Below are 18,527 nucleotides of genomic sequence, written 5' to 3' on the forward strand. Positions count from 1 at the left end.
ATTTGTAACAGTTTGTGTAGCGACAAAGCGCATTATTTATTTTGTCCTCTTAATGGTTTCTTTTTCGTGGCTGTGGCTGTGGATGGGTTTTCCTAAGTAGAACCTTGTAACCGAAAAGGTGATTGGAATTGTTTCGGTCTGTGCCAGGCCCTGGGTGTCTTGTGGTGCAGAGGAATCGAGAACTCCCTGGTGAGCCCTGCAGAAGAATACCTGTGCTTTTGGGCCTTCGCCTTTCGAAGCCAGAGGGCTACCATGTTGCAGATGTGCCTGGGTTCGAGGACAGAATGCAACCCCATGCCCTCTCCCTCCCCCTACCTTGCCCCTTCCCTCTCCTCGGCCTTTCTCTGGTATTCGTGAGTGACCCGTTCTGCCTCAGGTTGCTGTCGTGGGTCACACGGACACCACCTCTAGTGGAGGGAGAGAGCATACAGCGTGCCCTCGTGAAGAGGCCCCAGCACCACCTTTTACAGCAGGTTCAAGGGCAGGGGTGAGGCGGGTGGGAGCAGGAATTGTGGTGCAGGTATTCCAGTTCCTCATTCTCCCACTGAAGCCTGACCATTAAGGGAAGGGGGTCATTAACCCCTGGAGCGAGCTGCGCCACCCACAGAGTGGGAGCTAAACCCACATCAGGGACGAAGTTCCTGCTGAGGCCAACCTTTTTGCAGCTGGTTTGTGGGGAGGGAGTGTGTGTGCTGTTGCTCAGTCTAATCTTCATTCAAAATAAGCAGTTCTGAGTCTGCCTTCTAAAATGCCAATGCTCTGAAGTATTCTAGGCCTCATTAATGGATGCTTTTAGAGGATTCTGGGGTTTTGGTCCCCTGATTCCTAAGGCAGAAACGTACACGTGAAAAGTTAAATGCTGTGCAAGATTTCAGTGGAAGTTCTGGGCAGGAATACAGGCGGCTGCGTGCTTCTGGCCCAGGCTGGCCGGTTGAGGCTGTGGGTTCGAAGCCTGGGGAACAGCCGGTTCGTACCAGCAGTGGGTGGACCAGAGTGGGAGTGAAGGCAGGGGTCCTGGAGTCAAACCCTCCGGGCTCAAATCCTGGCTGCCTCTCTTCCAAACTTTGTCATGTTGGGCAGATTAATGAGTGTCTCCATGCCTCAGTTTCCCTGTCTGCAAACAGGGGTCACAGTAATGCCTTTCTGGTCAGACTGCTGTCAGGATTAATGTGTTACACGTGGAAGAGCTTATGGGGCTGTGTTTGTCAGATAAGGGACCCTTCAGTCAGCAGTGGTCATCAGCTGGTGTTGCAGGCATGAGGAATTTACAGCGGTATCTCAGGTGGACACTGTGGCCCTCATGTAGACAAACTGTCCTTTGTTTGCCAAATTTAAAAACTTCCAGCCCTGGCTGGTGTGGTTCAGTGGATTGAGCGCGGACCTGCGAACCACACAATCGCGGTTCGATTCCCCATCAGGGCACATGCCTGGGTTGCAGGCCAGTTCCCGGCAGGGGACACATGAGAGGCAACCATACATTGATATTTCTCTCCTTCTCTCCTTCCCTCCCCCTCTAAAGATAAATAAGTAAAGTCTGAAAAAAAGATTTTAAAAACTTCCCTCTTTTCTCGAGTTTAAAAGTCACTCATACCTATGCCTCTGGGGCTGTTTAGAGGGTACAACTTCACATTTTATCTGCAGCCGCCTATAAATTCTATCTGCTTAGACACGGTGGCATTCACCACCGCCACTGGAGAGGAAAAACACCTTTTTGCATATAGGAAGTTAAAATATATTTGCTTAGTGGCTATCACATAAAAACGCTGTGCAAGGGATGGTGCCTTCAAGAACTCTGTCTGACCAGGGAGGTGTTGCGCTGTTGACGCCCTTGAAAGTGCGGCTCCGACGGATCCATTGACGTGGGTTTTGGGCACAGCTTGTTTTGACTAGCGTGTATATGTGACCATTTCCTAGGTGTGGCCATCTAAAATGTCCCATTTGGGGAGGACTCAGCTGTTGTATGTGTTGTCACGGTGTCTATAAAGTAACCCTGTAAAACGTGATTCAACCCACATTTAAATTCTGGCAGTAAGAACAAGGAGAGAAGGTACCTGGGCCACTTCCCCCCACCTCCCCCCGGTTAATAAACTTAAACCAGCAAGCAGTCCATGTCCAGGGGCCTCCAGGTGCATCAGAGGTCAGAACATTTTTCCTGATGTAAATCCTACCTCCAGGTTTTGAAAACGTCGGATCGTTCGCACACAGAATAAAATGATCGCACGTATGAGGAGTTGGGCACTGGGGACCGGAGGTCTCTGTCCAACAACATCGTAACGTTGTTTTCCCAAACAGGAGCGCCGTATTGGACCAACACGGATAAGATGGAAAAGCGACTTCACGCCGTGCCTGCGGCCAACACGGTCAAGTTTCGCTGTCCAGCCGGGGGAAATCCAACCCCTTCTATGAGGTGGCTGAAAAACGGGAAGGACTTTAAACAGGAGCATCGCATTGGAGGTTATAAGGTAGAGTTATGCTTTTCAAAACCGTCTTTGTCTTACGTGTTTGACGTATCCATTTTGTAAGCCGCCAGAAGTTAGCCAGGAACTAGGAGGAACTGAAACCAACCCAGGGATGGTCATCGTTGGTCATTTCCATGTTTGCTACTTTAAAAAAAGAGTTAGCCTGGGCTTGTGGGTAGTTCTCAAGTACAATCCCCTTTTGCATTGTTCTTTATATGGGGCGCGTTCAAGAATAGAGGGGTCGAGAGTTGAGAGTCTGTTTTCTATAGGCTTTATAGTCTATAAAACTAAAACCACAGCAGAATTTGAGGAGCTTAAGTACGGTTGCTGCGTTCGGGCAGGGTTGTATGAGCAGCAGAGAGACCTGGATTGGTGGCTGGAGAATGAAGTATTACATATGAAGAGAGCGTGCCGCAGAGACGACAGAGGCCATCTCCCTTCCCTGTCTTCCGTCCTCAGGGACTCTCAACAGCCCCTTACTGACCGTGGTGAAATGTAGTCCTACCGCTCACTCACCCGGGGGTGGAAGTGGACGGCCAGCTCCTTGGCCATCGATACCTGTGGGTGCCGTTCAGGCCTCAGTTCGCTCATTCAGCAAATGCTGATTGAGCGCCCCCTGTGGCAGGCACTGTCCTGGGCTCTGGGTCCAACACAGGTCCAGCTTGGAGGGACTCCCTGTCCAGCGGGGAAGGCAGACAAAAAAGCTCATGGTCAGGGCACTGATGGGGGTGGAGTCAGAGGTGTGTGCTGCCCTGTGGACGTGCAGGGAGAGGTGACGTTGGTTCTTTGGGACACTCAGAGAAAGGGAAGGATTCTGGACTGAGGCTGGAGAAAGGGTGTCTCGGAGGGAGAGATGCGGAACCACCAAATTATTTAGTATAGAGAGGGAGAACTTGAAGAATTTGTCCCTAGCTGGTGTGGCTCAGTGGGGTGGGCGTTGTCATGCAAAGCTAAAGGTCGCTGGTTTGATTCCCAGTCAGGGCACATGTATGGGTTGCAGGTTCTGTCCCTGGTTGGGGCATGGAAGAGAGGCAATCAGTTGGTGTTTTTGTCTCACATTGATGTTTTTCTCCCTATCTTTAAAAAGAAAAAAAAAGAATTTATTACACAAAGAAGACTTCAGGAACCTTATTATGAGATTCTTTGGTGCATTTGGAGCATGAATGTACATGTTAGTTACCTATTTCTGGGTAACAAATTACCCCAAGATGTAGTGGCTTTAAACAGCCGTGTTTATTATCTCACGCTCTGCCATTGGGAATCCAGGGGTTACCGGATCTTTTCATCAGGGCCTCTCACGGACTGGAATCAAGGTTTCAGTGCAGGCTGGGTTCTCCTCTGTGGGATCCCCTGCGGTGGGCAGGGTCTGCTTCCTGACTCACCCATGTGGTTGCTGTGGGGACCATGCTCCCTTGCAGGTTGTGGGTGCAGGAACCCTCAGCTCCTCACTGTCCGTGGGCTGGAAGCCTCCCCCAGTCCCTTGCCACAGGGCCTCTCCGTGGCAGCTGGCTTCCTGAGGGTGAGCAGGGAGGAAGAGCTGGGGGGAGAGTGTGCAGAACACAGCAGCGCCAGCCTTCTGGGACCTAGGCATGGGATCGCCTCCTGCCACTTTGCTGTTTGCTCTTCTGAAGCAAGTCACTAAGCAAGGAAGTGTCCCCAGGGTATGACTGTCGGAAGCCACGGGAATCCCAGGGAGTCATCTGAGAAACCTGCACAGTGGGTACAATAGAGGATGCTTCAGCGCAGACCACAGGCCCTTCAGAACCAGACAGTCTCGAGAGAGTTCTGCGTGGCAGTGAGAGACCCGGAAGGGTTTCCTTAGTGCTCCTCTCACCCGTGTTTAACTCAGCCAACACCACCTTTGACGGCACCTAAGCCCCTGCCCACCACAGCTGTGGTTAGAAGGGCTTCTCTCCACCTAGAGTGCCCTGTAGCCCTCTCCTGAAGTACCACACATGGTTACTCTCCTTTAAAGAATTGTTCTCTTCTACAAACATTTTTGGCTTTTGTTTTAGGATTGAAAAATCACCATCTAGAAGCCAGCACCCAGGAGTTGGTAGGGAAAGCCTAAGAGCAAGTTTCTAAGAGCATGTGTCGGGAGTTCCTGTGTGGCACCTGCTGGAACTGGGGGGTGTGCTGACCCAGGGGACAGGGACACACCTCAGGTGCCTGCCACGACTCCTGCCGAGAGGAAGAGGCAGGAGGGTGATTTGTCTCCTTGTTCTGAGTTCAGTCCTTAGACCAGGTGCAATGAGATTGGAAGGCTGGTTTTTTTTTTTTCCTGGAAGAAAGAACAGACAAAGATTTCATTAGGCGATGCTGGCTGTAAAGGAAGTTATACTGTTAGACATCGCAGCTTCTGGGCTTGTTCTAACCACCAGATGCTCTCTGACAGCATAATGGAGGCATTCCCCATGATTGATTAATAAGTACAACTGAAGTAGAAGAATGATGGTCAAAATCCCGGAGGTCAACAGTTTCCTCCCTTGGAAATAAGTGCCAAGGGCCGTTGAACCTCTAGAAACTCCTGGTCTCAAGTAGGGCCAACCTCATGATTGCGGGGAAGGAGCTTTTTGCAGATCCGAATCGGTGATTGGGAAGATGTGGGGAGACTGCGGGTGCCTAATGAGAACACGCGGCTTGATTTTTAACAGGTGCAGGCAGTTCAGTTTTAATTGCTGATGATGACATTCTGCCGAACGCAGGGCACCCGTGTTCTAAAAGTAAAATGAGCCGTCCGCAGAATACCTTTCGCCCGCCTTCGTAGAGGCGCTGATGACCGAAGCGTTCTTGTTGCCTCCTGTTGGAGCCATTTTTGGAGTTGACAGAGAGGTGGAATTTGAGTGCATGGGAACGAACGTCATTGAGCCCAGAGACCTCTGGGACTTGAAAGGGCACGATGGAGATCTCTCATCTCCTGGGAGTATGTAGTCACCTGAGCTTTAAGCCGCACTAACAGTCTGTCAGACCCACCCCAGACCCCCAGTTCGTGAGGTCATAAGAGGTCAGAGAGACTGACACCCACCCACAGGCTCAGGCCTCCCCCAGGGCTCCTTCCTCTGGGCGTGTGCCGAGCAGAGGCAGGAGCGTGGCCTCTGCTGTGCAGTTCCCCCTTGGGTGTTTCTGTATTAGCTGTATAAGCTTTTTCTCCTACCTAAACTTTTAAAGACCCATGCTTCTGCACATTTGACCTGAGTGGGGGTGCATTTTGGACAGTTTATAGTTTCTGTTGCTTGGCACTGCCCCCAAAGCCAAGAGACCCGGTTGACATGCGAGGGCCTGATGTCTCAATGCCCCTCACCTGTGACTGCCGTCCTTTGCCGCTGTAGTTAATGAAGGAACAGGTGTCAAGTTTTCCAAGATGTATTTTTCCAGGAAGCCAGACCTGAGAGTCTCTGCAAACAAGTGTGTGTTATTTCTGTGATCTTTTTTTTCTTAGTACATCTCATCCCCTAAACCATAGCAGTGCTCTGGCAGCCCAGCTGCCCGCCTCGTTTTTTCTACCTGTTTATGCATCGGGCGCCTTGGCTCTCGTCCATCGCCTTTCAGCTTGTTTTGAAATGGTACGCATACATGGCCAATGAAGGCAGAAGGGATCAGAAAAAAACACGCACACCCAAAATTAGAGAGAATTATGGAATGGAACAGAAAGCTCGTTTTATTTAATTAAAATGACCGATAGAGCTATTTGGGATTCTGCAGTTTAGTCCTCCTCATCAAAGGACTCATGCTGGGCTGTCCTTAGGTGATTAAGAGTCAAATTATTGTTTTTCTTAGCATGTGGGCACAGGCTGGTTGGATGTTACTCATTTATGTAGCGCGATAAAGCTCGACTGGAAGCAGAACTGAGCGTACCAGTGCCTGAGCCCCACAGGGCGCCTGGCCACTTGCTTAAGTGACTGTTTCAGGTCACTTGTCCTCAAAATGAGTAGATTGGCTCGATCATCTTGAACCTCTGATTCCTTCCAGCTCTCAAACTGATTTAGTATTGAGTTGCCCAAAAAGTCTATTTAGTTTTTTCCATAAAATGAGAGACATGTTTTGTTTTCACCAAGAACTTTGTTGATATTTGGATATTTTGACTATGTCGGCTGTTTCCTGCCATTGGCTTCTAGTGGGTAGAGGCCAGGGGTGCTGCTGAACCTCTTCCAATGCAAGACACAGCCACACAGCAGAGGATTATTTGGTTGAAATGACAATAGTATCCAGAAAGTTTGCAAACCACTTTTGATACATTCAATCAGTCACAGCACCTTTGCCATACATGGCCCAAATCTTTTTTTTTGCATTTCAGTTGCATTTTTACCTTTCTTGGAATAGTAAAGCACAATGCTCCAAAAATATTGCATATCTTCTTCCATCTTTGATATTAAAATGGCTGCCTTCCCTAAATCACCAATTTTGGTATGCCACCAGTTTTTTTAAATGCATGCTAATAAGAACAGCTGTCACAATACAGTCTGACAAAATTGTTTTGAATGAAATTAAAGACGACTAAGCGCTACTAGAGCCACAGTATGGAAAAAACTAAACTAATTTTTGGCCAACCCAACATTATAATCATAATGCGGCATTAGCCACTTTTTATCCTAAACAACAGCACAGATTTTTTTTAAATAAAGAGGTTACCTTTATACTTAGATATTTCATAGGACTCTGAACAGTTATTACAGTTTAATGCAGAGAAGCAGGGAGATGACTGAGATAATTAATAGACCAGCTATTAATTCAATTCCCAGCTCCTTCTTAGCTAGTGATTTAGACACAGAAGGGAAGAGTAATCTCAGAAACTGTCTTTCACACCATTACTCAGTGCCTAAGAGCTAAGAGCGATCCTGGGACAAATCCCTCCGTGGAACTGGTGCTGTAGCCAAAGGCTTTGGGCACCCTGGGGGTTCCCACAGAGCCCCTCAGCAGAGCAGGGCACCCTAGAGTACAGACTGTTACTTTCCAGGTATATTGCAGATCTGAGAAAAGACAACTTAAAGAAAACTACTTTTTTATGATCACAACTGAACTGGTTGCTTTGGTGTGAGTAGGTTAACTAGATTTATATTGTCTAGGTTACTTAAATATCATTTTAAAGACTTAAAGATTTTATTTTTAGACAGAAGGGAAGGGAGGGAGAAAGGGAGAGAAACATCAGTGTGTGGTTGCCTCTTGCACACCTTGCACCAGGATCTGGCCTGCAACCCAGGCATGTGCCTTAACTGGGAATTGAACCACTGACCCTTTGGGTTGCAGGCCGGCGCTCAATCCACTGAGCTCTACTAGCCAGGGTTCATCTTAAAGAAAGACTTTTGATTCAGTGTTCTGCTTAACCCCAAAGTCTGCGTATTTGGAAATATCACTGTTGATGTACTTGTCGATATCTTGATATTTTATTCAGCTTTTTCCTAGCCAAGCCCTTTCAGCCTCGATCTCAGATCGAGAGGTCTGTGATGTGGAAGCCAGCATGGATTGACCGTCTTGCCTGGGTCTGGACTGTGTCACCTGCCTCCAGTGCTCCGTGCACTCAGTCCCCGGCACAGCCTGGAGAAGTGGGCACTGTCGTTTTGCCCCTTTTGATGGATGAGGCTTGTCACCCAGCTCCTAGCTGCGGGAGCTGCTCTGTGGGCTCAGGCAGTTCTGCACCGTGTTCCAGCTCTTACTAAATAGCTCTCTTCACATGTGGGTTCACGTGTTAGGAGATCAGTTGTGATAAATGAGAGGCGTTTCCCAAGAGCGTGTTGCTATCAGATGGGCCAAGGTAGACTGTTGCGAGAAAACTCGGGGCGATTTTAATTATAGTAAAATATACATAACATAAAATTTCTCACTTATTTTTCAAACTTTTTCGCCTCTCCAAACAGAACCTTGGTATCCAGTAAGCCATAGTTTCCCATTCCTCCTCCCCCTCCACTCCAGACCCCAGAAACCCCTCATTTACTTTCTATCTGTGTTCTAGGTATCTCCCCGGTGGGAGCATAGGGTGCTTGTCCTTTCGTATCCAGCTTATTTCACTTAAGACGTTCAAGGTTCAGCCCGGTGGTTGCGTGAATCAGCGCTCCATTCCATTTCAGGGCTCAGTACTATTCTGTCCTATGGGGAGACTACATTTTGTGTCCTGGTTCATCTGTCGATGGACACTTAGGTTGTTTGTACCTTCTGCCCACTGTGCACAATGCAGCTGTGGACATCAGTGCCCACACATCTGTTTGAGTCCTTGCTTGCTGCTCCTTTGGGTCTGCACCTGGGAGTGGACGCCTTGTGCACGCTCTGCCCCCAGGGCACCTTTCTGAGCGTCTGCAGGGAGCCGATAGCTAACAGAACAGCCTTGCATTTGGCCGCTCATTTCCCGCATCCTCCGGAGGGAGGGATCCATGGATTGTGAGCTGAGTGGAGGGAAGAGTCTCTCCCGCTGCCTGGACAGAGCCTGCCCTGCCCTGTCCTGTGGTCGCCTCCTGAAAAGCAAACCTCTTGGTTAAGCATTAAACAGGTGTTGGCTCCCTCCCCATCTGTGTGGTGATAAGCAGCTGTCAGGTCCATGGCCCTGGACACGTGTAAGCACAGCTCATGCGCAGACATCCAAGGAGGGATGGCTGGGAGTCCCCAGGCACCTGCTGGCCCCCGGGGTCTGGCCTGGAAGAGGGAGGTTTTATGTGTCGTGACGACAGTTGGTCTCTGTCGCGTCGTGGTCCATGGGGCGCCTCAGTGAAGGCCACGGTGGAAGGGCTTGCTGCCTTTCCGGGCCCCGGCACCTGTGGAAGGAGGCCTTGGCAGTGCTCGTTAGCACACGGACACATGGGCGTTCATCGGCTTGGCACAGAGGAAAATTCTCTTCCAGCTTCTGGTTATTTGGCTAGTTATCGAACAGCTGGGTATTTGGAAATGTCTGGGGGTGTTTTTTTGCAGTGTGGAAACCAAACTTTGACCTTTCACTTAGGTGTTTTGGTGTCGTCATACAAATGAAGTCCACATTCCCAGTGGTCACCTGAAAGTAGCTGGGGGTTAAACAGGCACCTTGGAAGGTTTAGGTGACACAAGAATTTGGGGGGAAAAAAATCAAACCTGTCTGGGCCACCTTTTGTCTTTGCGGAGCTGGGTGTGGAATGTTTGAGGAATCCAGTTTTCGTGTTACCAGTCAGGGAGTCTAGGCCGTTTGCTGGGATCTGCTTTGTTTTGGCGTGGAAATGTTGTTTTAAAAAGGCTTCAGTGAGTGTAGTTTCGAGGCCTCGTGCTCTCATTCTATTCCTTGGCCGACGCAAATAAGGAGGGGTTCCACGAAGCCCGGCCGTGGGCAGGGGGGTGGGGAGGGCTCTGCGTGCGTTGGATGGTGCGGGGCTGCTCTCACAGGCTCTCGTGTTTTTCCCAAGCTCTGTGGAGGAGCCGCCGCTGCCGAAATGAAGCCGCCGAAATGAAGCCGGGGAGCTTTGGGTCGCTGTGTGTGTGTGTGTGTGTGTGTGTGTGTGGTTTCTGTTGGAATTTGAAATTGAAAATGAGAAAAAAGGAAATACTCATAATCCTACGACTTAATGATATAAAGTATGTGAATACATTTTCTTTCTGCTTTGAGCCGCGCTTGTACAGACATGCTTGTCGATTCAGACCTGCACACACCATAGCGCTGTGTATGTGTGTGCATGCTTTTTTTTTTTTTTTACAAATGGGATCATGAATATACATATTTAGATGCAGCCCACTTATTTTTCCATTTATCCCTAACTGCTGCTGTCTTGCCAGGTGGGAACATGAGACTACCTTGTTTTTTAATGGCCGCGTGCCTCTTCTGTCTGAAGGAGCTGCACATTAGTTCGTAGAGGATGAACAAGGCATTTTAACGACTCCTCGGCGTGTGCCTGGGTTTTACTGTTCCACCCCGTGCTTGCAGCAACAGTCCGGTCCATGTGCCTTGAAGTCATCTTGCTGTTTTCTCGACAGGCTAGGTGTCTAGGGGTAGAACAAACTGGGTCGAAAAAAAATATGTGTGTTGCTAATTTTAATAGGCACTGCCGAGTTATTTCAGAGGCAGGCTCCTCTCCCTTTACGGCCCTGTGCTCTGTTTGAGTCTCCGTTCCTTTACCCTCACCAAGTCCTCAATGGCGCTGATCCTTCTAATTTTTGCTAATCAGCTGGTGAATAACAGGATCTCATTATTGGTTTAATTTGCATTTCCTTGATGCTAATGAGGTCCCCTGTCTTTTCACGTTTGTTGGGTAATGCGTTCCTCCACTGTGAAAGCAAAGCTGGTTTATGTGCATTTGACCCAACGGGCAGAGAAAACTGAGCGCTGGAAAGCTGAGGAATTCAGAAAAAACACATTGTAGAGGATCTTCACATTTTTGTTGCAAGGGTGGTTTCTTTAGGTTTACACTGAACAGTTGCCAAAATGACACCAGAATCTTTGTGCCTTTGCTCTCTGCCTTTATGGAGTGACTGCTGGTCGTCTTCACTTCTCCTTAAGCCACTACTGTTCAGGGTAGGATGTCCTCTCCTAAGTTTTCAAGCAGCCCCCTTGTGGACGGCCTCCGACCCACCCATTTGGAAAGTGCCACGGCTCCTAAAATCGGGGCTTGGCGGTTATGTCGAGGCGGTCTGCTGGAGTAGTGGTGGAAGAGAATAAATATACACAGTCCTGCGTGGGGCAACATTGATTGAGTGCTAAGGTCTCTGCAAGAGCAGGAACACCTTGTTTGGTAAATATGTTTCTCGCTGAGAAAGAAATTTGTAAATGTTAACTTATTGGGGCTTGGGATGCATCTGCAGGAGGTAAACGTTCAGGAGCACCTGCCCTTGCAGAGCGCTCTTATGTGGAAAGCTGTAGCCCCGGGGAGAGGCTGGACGGCCCCTAGGCCCTGGGTTAAAAATGGCAGTGGTATTGCCAGGCCCCGAGTGCCAAGATTTAATGTCTTGGGCAGAGGCAGACGATGCCACCCCTGTCAGTTGAGGTTCAGCTCCATTTGGAATACTCCATGTGCCAACTCTGGATCCAGGCGCAAGAAAGACATCGGCTGTTTGGATGGAGTCCAGAGGCCGGCACTAGCCCTGATTAAGGGCTTATGGGCATGACATTTGAGTAAGGGCTCAAAGAACTGAATATTTACGGCCGGGCTAAAGGCTGGATTATGGGGCTTGGTGATGTTGGGGCCTGTGGTTTTACCCCTGAGTGGCCCGTCCATGTGACTGGCCCCTCAGAGGCCAGGGGAGTCCCATTCCTGATACCCCCGAGAGCCCGGGAGAAGGAGGGTCTCGCTGTGGCCCACTCCCCTGGAGGTAGGGAGCTAGCACTGTCTCCCTCACTCTGAGCTCACAGCTCCAGGGCAGCATGCAGGGGCCAGGATTTAGAGTCTTAATTGCGCGGGAACACTTAGCACCCACAGCTGCTCCTTGAGAACACCCCTTCGATACTTTCAGAAGGTGCTGATCCTTCCTGAGAGGAGATGCCTCTTGTTTGGGTTCTGCCACAAGCCTATAGCCCAGCCAGGAACAGAAAGTGGGTCTTCTCCAACGCAGAGCAGGTCTGTTGCCTTCAGATTCATTTCACTGCCAGACTTCGCCTGTGACAGTGAGGAGGCGTGTCTGCCATCAGCTCCCTGGCCCTGGACTCTGGAACAACCTCCATGGTTATCCAGGGGGCTTGGTGACAGGCGGCAGCCGACGTGTACTGACTGACTGTCTGCTCAGAACTCTGTCTAAATTCATTGCTTGTGCTCTTGTTAAAAAGAGTCCAGGCTCCCCTCCCCCCATGATCCTTGCTAAGATGATTGATGATGAGCAATGATGCTATTATTATTACTATTATTACTTTAACTCTCACCTGAGGATATGTTTATCAGTTTTAGAGAGGGAGAAACATCAGCTGGTCCCTCTTGTACGTGTTCTGACTGGGGATCGAACCCGCAGCTTCTTGGTGTGCGGGATGACACTCCAACCCACAGAGTCACCTGGCCAGAGCAGTGTGGTCTTATTTTTATTATTTTTTATGTTTAATATTTTGTTTTATCATCCTGGTATTACATTTTATTTTTTAACTTTATTTATTGATTTGAGAGGGGAAAAGAAAGAAGAGGGAGGGAAGGAGAAAGACAGAAAGAAATATCAGTTTCTTGTTCCACTGAGTTATGCATTCATTGGTCGATTCTTCTTGTATGTGTCCTGACCAGGGGTTGAACCCGTAACCCTGGTGTATCGAGAAGATACTGTAACCGACTGAGCTACCCGGCCAGGGTGGTCTTGGTTTTGAACTCCACTCCGCAGTAGCAGCTTGCGTGGCACTGGCGCCTGGCGTGAGGAGGGTTGCACTCTGGCTGCCCCCGCAGCCTCGCACCTCTGCTGACCCTGCTTTCCAAGTGGACAGCTGCTTCTGTGCCGGAGCCCTCATGGGACGGCTTTGTTCTCCAGTCGAGTTCCTTGAATCACTCGTGTGCTTGCGAGGGCTCTGCTGGTATTATCGGTTTTTACGGTGATGAGGGCAGAAAGCCCTTGCAGTGTTTGGGGAATCATTCAGAAGGTCAGTTGGAATTCCTGAACCAGTAGTTAAAATGAGCAGGCCCTGGATTTTTTTTTTTTTTCTCCTTTCCATTTCTCCAGAGTGTCTTATCCAGAATACCTTTAAAGAATGATTTGGAATCAGAGAAAAGTATTAAAACCTTAAACCCAAAAGATGAAATCTGCATTTGGTCCTCCTAAGGAAAAGTCATGCTTGCTTGAACATTTGAGTCGATTAAAATATTTTGAAAGCAAGATGGGGTAGCGTTAGAGCCCCGTCTGTTTGCGCGTTGACAGAACTGTGGGTAGGAATCAGAGCACCTTATTGTCACATGTGCTGCTTATCTCTGAAACATCTCAAGGAGTTCATAAACAGACGGATAGACAGCTTAAGTTTGCTGAGGATTCATTGCTCCCATCTTTGGAATTCTGAGTATATTTCTCAGGAATATGGAACATCTATATGTAGCTACCCCCAGGGACGAGAGCTGAAACTCCTTGAGACTTCCAGCTAGCACCTGGGGCCATGGTGGGGAAAAGGAGAGGCTTTCCATCCAGGAGAAGGTTCCAGAAACAATGGCAGCACCTCCCTCGTGGGCTCTTTGGGAGAATTGAATCAGCCGAGGTGGGAAGGGGTGCTCCGAGCAGGACCTGGCGGACAGAAAGTGCTCCCTAGTGTTGGCCCCACAAGGTTCCTTGGTGCCGTGGGGCTGAGTGGGTGAGCAGCGTGGTCGCTCACCTTCCCAGGGCTCTGCTCCCGTGCGGTGCTCAGTTCCCGGCCCCTCAGCTCCTCCGGAAGGAACCCTCAAACCTGTGACCCTCACAGTCTCACTGCACCCCCTCTTGGGTATCTGAACATGTCCAGGTCCGCTAGCTCGACATTCACCGCGATGGCGATTGGTGTTTCTGCTTGACATCCTTCTGAGCGCCCGCTACAAGGAAAGTTTCAAATTCAAGGGAGGGTCTTCTCTTCACCTTCCACATCTCCCCCAGCTTTTTAAATCAAGAAAGCAAAGTACCTGGTATTCTGTGCTGAGCTTGTTCAATGACCACCTCCCCTTTGGTCTTTTTTAGGTACGAAACCAGCATTGGAGCCTCATCATGGAGAGCGTGGTCCCCTCCGACAAAGGAAATTACACCTGTGTGGTGGAGAATGAATACGGGTCCATCAATCACACCTACCACCTCGATGTTGTGGGTGAGTTTGCTCCTCTCCGAGTGGCAGCTATCCATCAGCTATCCTGCTGTGCTCAACTCATTTGGTTTAAGGAGCGTCGGTTGGTTTTCCTTCTTTCTAAATGCAAGCTGTCATTTGAGAAGGATGCTTCTGTCATTTCACAATGTCCTGTTTCCTGATAAGCCAGGTTTTGTGTGTGTTTTGCGTGATCCTCTTGGCTCCCAAGCATCATGTATAAAACGGACATGGTTTGAAACCTGCTGACATTCTGGAAGCTGAGATTGCTCTGAAGAATGTTAACGTGTGCAGGGAGAGGGCACGGCTATGCTATCGGAGGACTTGTTTTTAAAAGAGAGGCAACATTAGGTAGAGATGGGCAACTGTATGATGCTGGCTAGAGAGTAAAGGTAAACCAACCAACTATGATGACTGAGCTTGTAGCTGGCTGGAGGGGCTCTTCAGTTCCTTCAGGAGAAAGTCATCAGACACTGCAAGTTCAATGTCTGTCCATAGCAGCTGTTTATTCTGTGCAAAGGGAACTCTGTATATGGGCTTATAAATACCTTTTTATCAACGTGCTTTTTAAATTAAATATCTTAAGACCACATAACCCATATCCTGGGAACTCAAATGTCTTCCTGCCTCGCCTGTTACAGTGGGTTTTGTCATAAACGATTGAGAAAGGGTGTTTCTCTGTCTTGTATGAAGATGGATAACATATGGAACTAGGCGGCGGGCCTTTCTCAATGTTGCAGGGATGCTGGGCTGAGATCTTTTTGTTTGTTTTTGGTAGAAGCCATTTTTTCTTCTCTGTCTCATCATCTGGCCTGGAGTCCTTGCTGTAGGCCGTCCAACCAGATCGTTCTTTTCCATGCGCTGGTTGCCAGCTCCTGCTGAGGTCTCAACCCAGAGGTCACCTTGCCTCATTTTGCCAAAGGGATTGTCCCTTTGTGGTTCTGCAGGGCTGTGCCCACGCCCACTGTGTGTCTAAATACAAGGCTGTCTGTCCTCTGTCAGCACACCACAGGCTCTCTCTCTGCAGGGAGACACCCCAAGATACTTGCATTGCCTGAAGAGCCATTAAGAAACTTTCCAAAAGCCTGCTTCACCAGGGTACATAGACGTGGTTAATTGAAGTTTTAGGTACACTGAAAATGAAGGAGAAAACCATTTTGATTTCCTATTAAGTCAAGGTAAATCAAAGCCAGAAGAAACTCTGCCTTAGAAAGAATAATATGGTCTTTAGTTCCATTGGTATGTAAGTATCCAGTGAAAAAAGTATTGGTAACCTTTTATTTTGGTTGTGGAGGCAGCTTTTGTATAACAGAGGTCCCGTGGATATCCATAAAAGACAGAGGTGTTTATGGCGTGTTTCTCAGGGGGAAGCACTGTGCACAGAGATTCAACCAAACACAGCCAGAGAAGTCACCCTCAGGTATGAGAAGGAACTGGTTCACGTGCACTTTGGCATCGACGTCCTGGAAATGGAGCGTTCAAAGAGCACGTGGCTTAGATTTCACTTCAGGCCTCATGTATCCTGAATTGGACATGACAGTGTTTCTATTTAAGGAAAGAAAAATCGGGGGCTAACCGTTCTAAATGCCTAATCCCGAAAACAAGTAATTTATGGTGGGAGTAAAACAGTTGTGCTGTAGCAGTTTGGGGCGGGGGGGGTGGGTCACGGCTTTGATTGCAGGCCTACCAGTCATTCCTTGGCGTTGGCTGAGGCCATTCCAGGAGTCTGGAGTCACCGCTCGGCCACTTCAGCCAGGGGCGCTTGCTCAGAGCAGGTTTTAGGTTGAGTTGTTATGTAAAACATTCAAAAGCCCTTCACCCTACCGCCCCTTTGAGCTTTCTGGCAGCTCATCTCTCTCCGAAGCCCTGGAGTCTCTCGTGGAGTTCAGGCCTGGATTTGAATTGGGCTGCTGAATAATGGAATTGCGCTGTCTAATGTTAATCCCCGGGCAATCGGTCTTGTTGAAAAGAGCGCATGCTTCAGGGGTGTAATGTACAGGCAGCGCGGAGCATACGGAGTAATGCAGAGAAAGGCCTGATTATGTCACAAATTTGGGAGTTCGCCCAGAGAGACGTGGGCCAATAATGACACAATGCTGGTTGGGAACATCCATTAAAGCTCAACCCTAATAATTTTCCAAGCCCTGAACCCTCTTTATAAATAGAAGCCAAAAGTCGGTAGAATATGAGACATTTCAGGAAAGATGGAGGTGTGAAACACTCTCATCTTTGCTCAAAACCCCAGTAATTGCTTTGAGAAGCACCAGTAAAGAAAGGATTGAGTTAGCTCAAGAGTCTCATAGACTCACAGGGCTGGCAGTCACTCTGAACGTCTCAGCAGTGGAAACAAAGCGATTCCGGCTAGAGCCATGAGTCGCTGGTGGCCCCCGGGTCCAAGTTTAATACATGGCTGTGCGGTCACAGCCTCTCGGCTACGTCTCTGTTTCACAGTCAGGCCAGACCGGCGCAAGTTCACGTTCTCTGAGGTTTTATTTTTGTTGCTATGATACCTAGGTTTGTGGTTCAGATACGATGAAGCATCGAAACGGGTGAGACCCTTTTTATGGAAAGGCTTCCCATCAGCGCTTTCATGTAAAAGCCGTGTAATTTAAGTGACATTCTTGTGTTCTGGCATTACACAGGACACCATTGTTGTGTGTGAGGGAGGCACTTTGGTGTGAGGGAGCCCTTTTAGGAGCCTTGCGTGATCCTCATTAAAATTGACACCATTACTTTTCAGCCACTTACTTGCAGGGGAAAATGAGCGTGAAGCTCCTCGTTTCGGTAATTGTGGCGAGAGTCAAACGGGCTCCCCTCGGAGAGCCGGCTCCAGGAGGTGCTAAGTCTGAATGGTTTGTCAGGGAAGGAGGCCCAAGTGCTGGATTCTGGCCGGGGTTCTGCCACCAAGAGGCCGCAACCTTGGATAAGTCGTTTTGCTTTTGGCTTCCCGATCCTTGTGTGTCACGTACGTTAGTGAGAGACAGCCTGGTGTGTGTCGTGGAGAGAGGCGCGGGTCTGTCCGCCCACACTCGGGGGCAGCAACTGAATCGGACAGTTCCTTACCTTTCCTGAGCCTCTTTCCCCTTCCCTAACATCGGAATGATGATACTTATTACCCCTTTCCCGGGATGGTCGTCTCAGGGTCCTGGGGCTCCTCTGACAAGCGACCGCAAGCTGGGTGACTCCCAGCAACAGAAATGTGTTCTGTCTCAGTTCTGGAAGCCAGAAATCTGAAGTCAGGGCAACCCCAGGGTTGGTACCTTCTGGAGACTCTGAGGGAAAACTCATTACGCGCCTCTCCCAGCTTCCGGTGGCCAGTGGGGGGGCTTGCAGACGCCTCACTTCAGTCTCTGCCCCTGGCATCCTGTGGTCTCTTCTCTGTGTTTGTCTCAAACCTGCCTCCATCTTTCTCTTTAAGGACAGCTGTCATTGGGTTCAGGGCCCACCCCGACCCCAGCACGGACACAGCTGCAGATCCTTCGTTCCAGGGACCTTGTTTTCTGAACACGGCCACGTTCTCGGGTTCCAGGTTTAGGGCTTATCTTCTGGGGGCTGTAGCTCAACCTGCAACCATGGTCATGGGGAATCCATTGGTTTAACGGATGAAAACACCAAATGGACACCTCGGTGGTCAGCCACTGGTGTCCTCCCTGACAAACCCAGATGCTTTTTTTCCTTTTTTTTGGAAGGTCTGTGGAAATGTTTTATAAATAATTTTTATTTTTCAATTACACTCAACAGATTATTCTCTTAGTTTCAAGTGTACAACGTAGTGATTAGACACTTATATAGCGTACAGAGTCATCACCCCTGTATATCTCATGCCCATCTGACACCAGACGTCTTCAATCATTTTTCTTAGACCCAGGGCAGACTTTACGAAACTGAATGCCATGTTGGGACTGGCAGGCAGTGACCCATGGCCCGTGTTTGCATGTCCTGCGGAGGTTTCCACCTTGGGTTGGTGCTGTTGTCCAGGCCGCCCCTTCAGTACTGGTGGGGTGGCTAGACTTAACAGAGGATGGTCGTAGGTTTCGAGAGCTCCAAGTTAGCTGACTTGGCCTCCATCTCCCCACCCCATGTGCAGTTGGGGAAATTCAGGTTCGGGGGGGCGGGGGACAAGCGATGCCCTAGGGACAGGGAGGCGCTCCTGCGCCGGGGCCTCCATCTGGGTTTCCTCAAAGCCTAGATCCATGCCCCGTGGCCACAGGCTGACCACTGTGTTTCAGGTTGGCCGTGCTGAGGACCGGCATCCATCGGCTGCTGCAGCCGGACTGTGCAAAGGTCTGCTCTTGCCTCCAGCCCCTGTTCAGCTCTTTGTTTAAAAAAAAAAATTGAAAAAAGTGGAGGACATGGAAGTGTTCCAAAGGCCAGTTGCTCTTTCTTACTCATAGAATCTTTGCCTTTGA

General features: G+C 49.3%; 1 protein-coding gene across 11 annotated transcripts in view; it reads left to right on the top strand.

The window, feature by feature from the left end:
• Positions 1-18,527, top strand: part of FGFR2 (fibroblast growth factor receptor 2) — a 98,586-nt gene that overhangs the window by 34,925 nt on the left and 45,134 nt on the right. For all 11 annotated transcript variants that reach the window (XM_037059618.1, XM_037059620.1, XM_037059621.1 and 8 more), the window contains 2 exons: positions 2,293-2,462; positions 14,001-14,124. In XM_037059618.1, the coding sequence (XP_036915513.1) occupies positions 2,293-2,462; positions 14,001-14,124 (294 nt within the window). The remainder of the gene's footprint in view (positions 1-2,292; positions 2,463-14,000; positions 14,125-18,527) is intronic.

The sequence above is a fragment of the Sturnira hondurensis genome, unplaced genomic scaffold (assembly GCF_014824575.4).
Source record: "Sturnira hondurensis isolate 20B ecotype Veracruz unplaced genomic scaffold, ASM1482457v3 Scaffold0011253, whole genome shotgun sequence".
NCBI lineage: Eukaryota > Metazoa > Chordata > Mammalia > Chiroptera > Phyllostomidae > Sturnira > Sturnira hondurensis.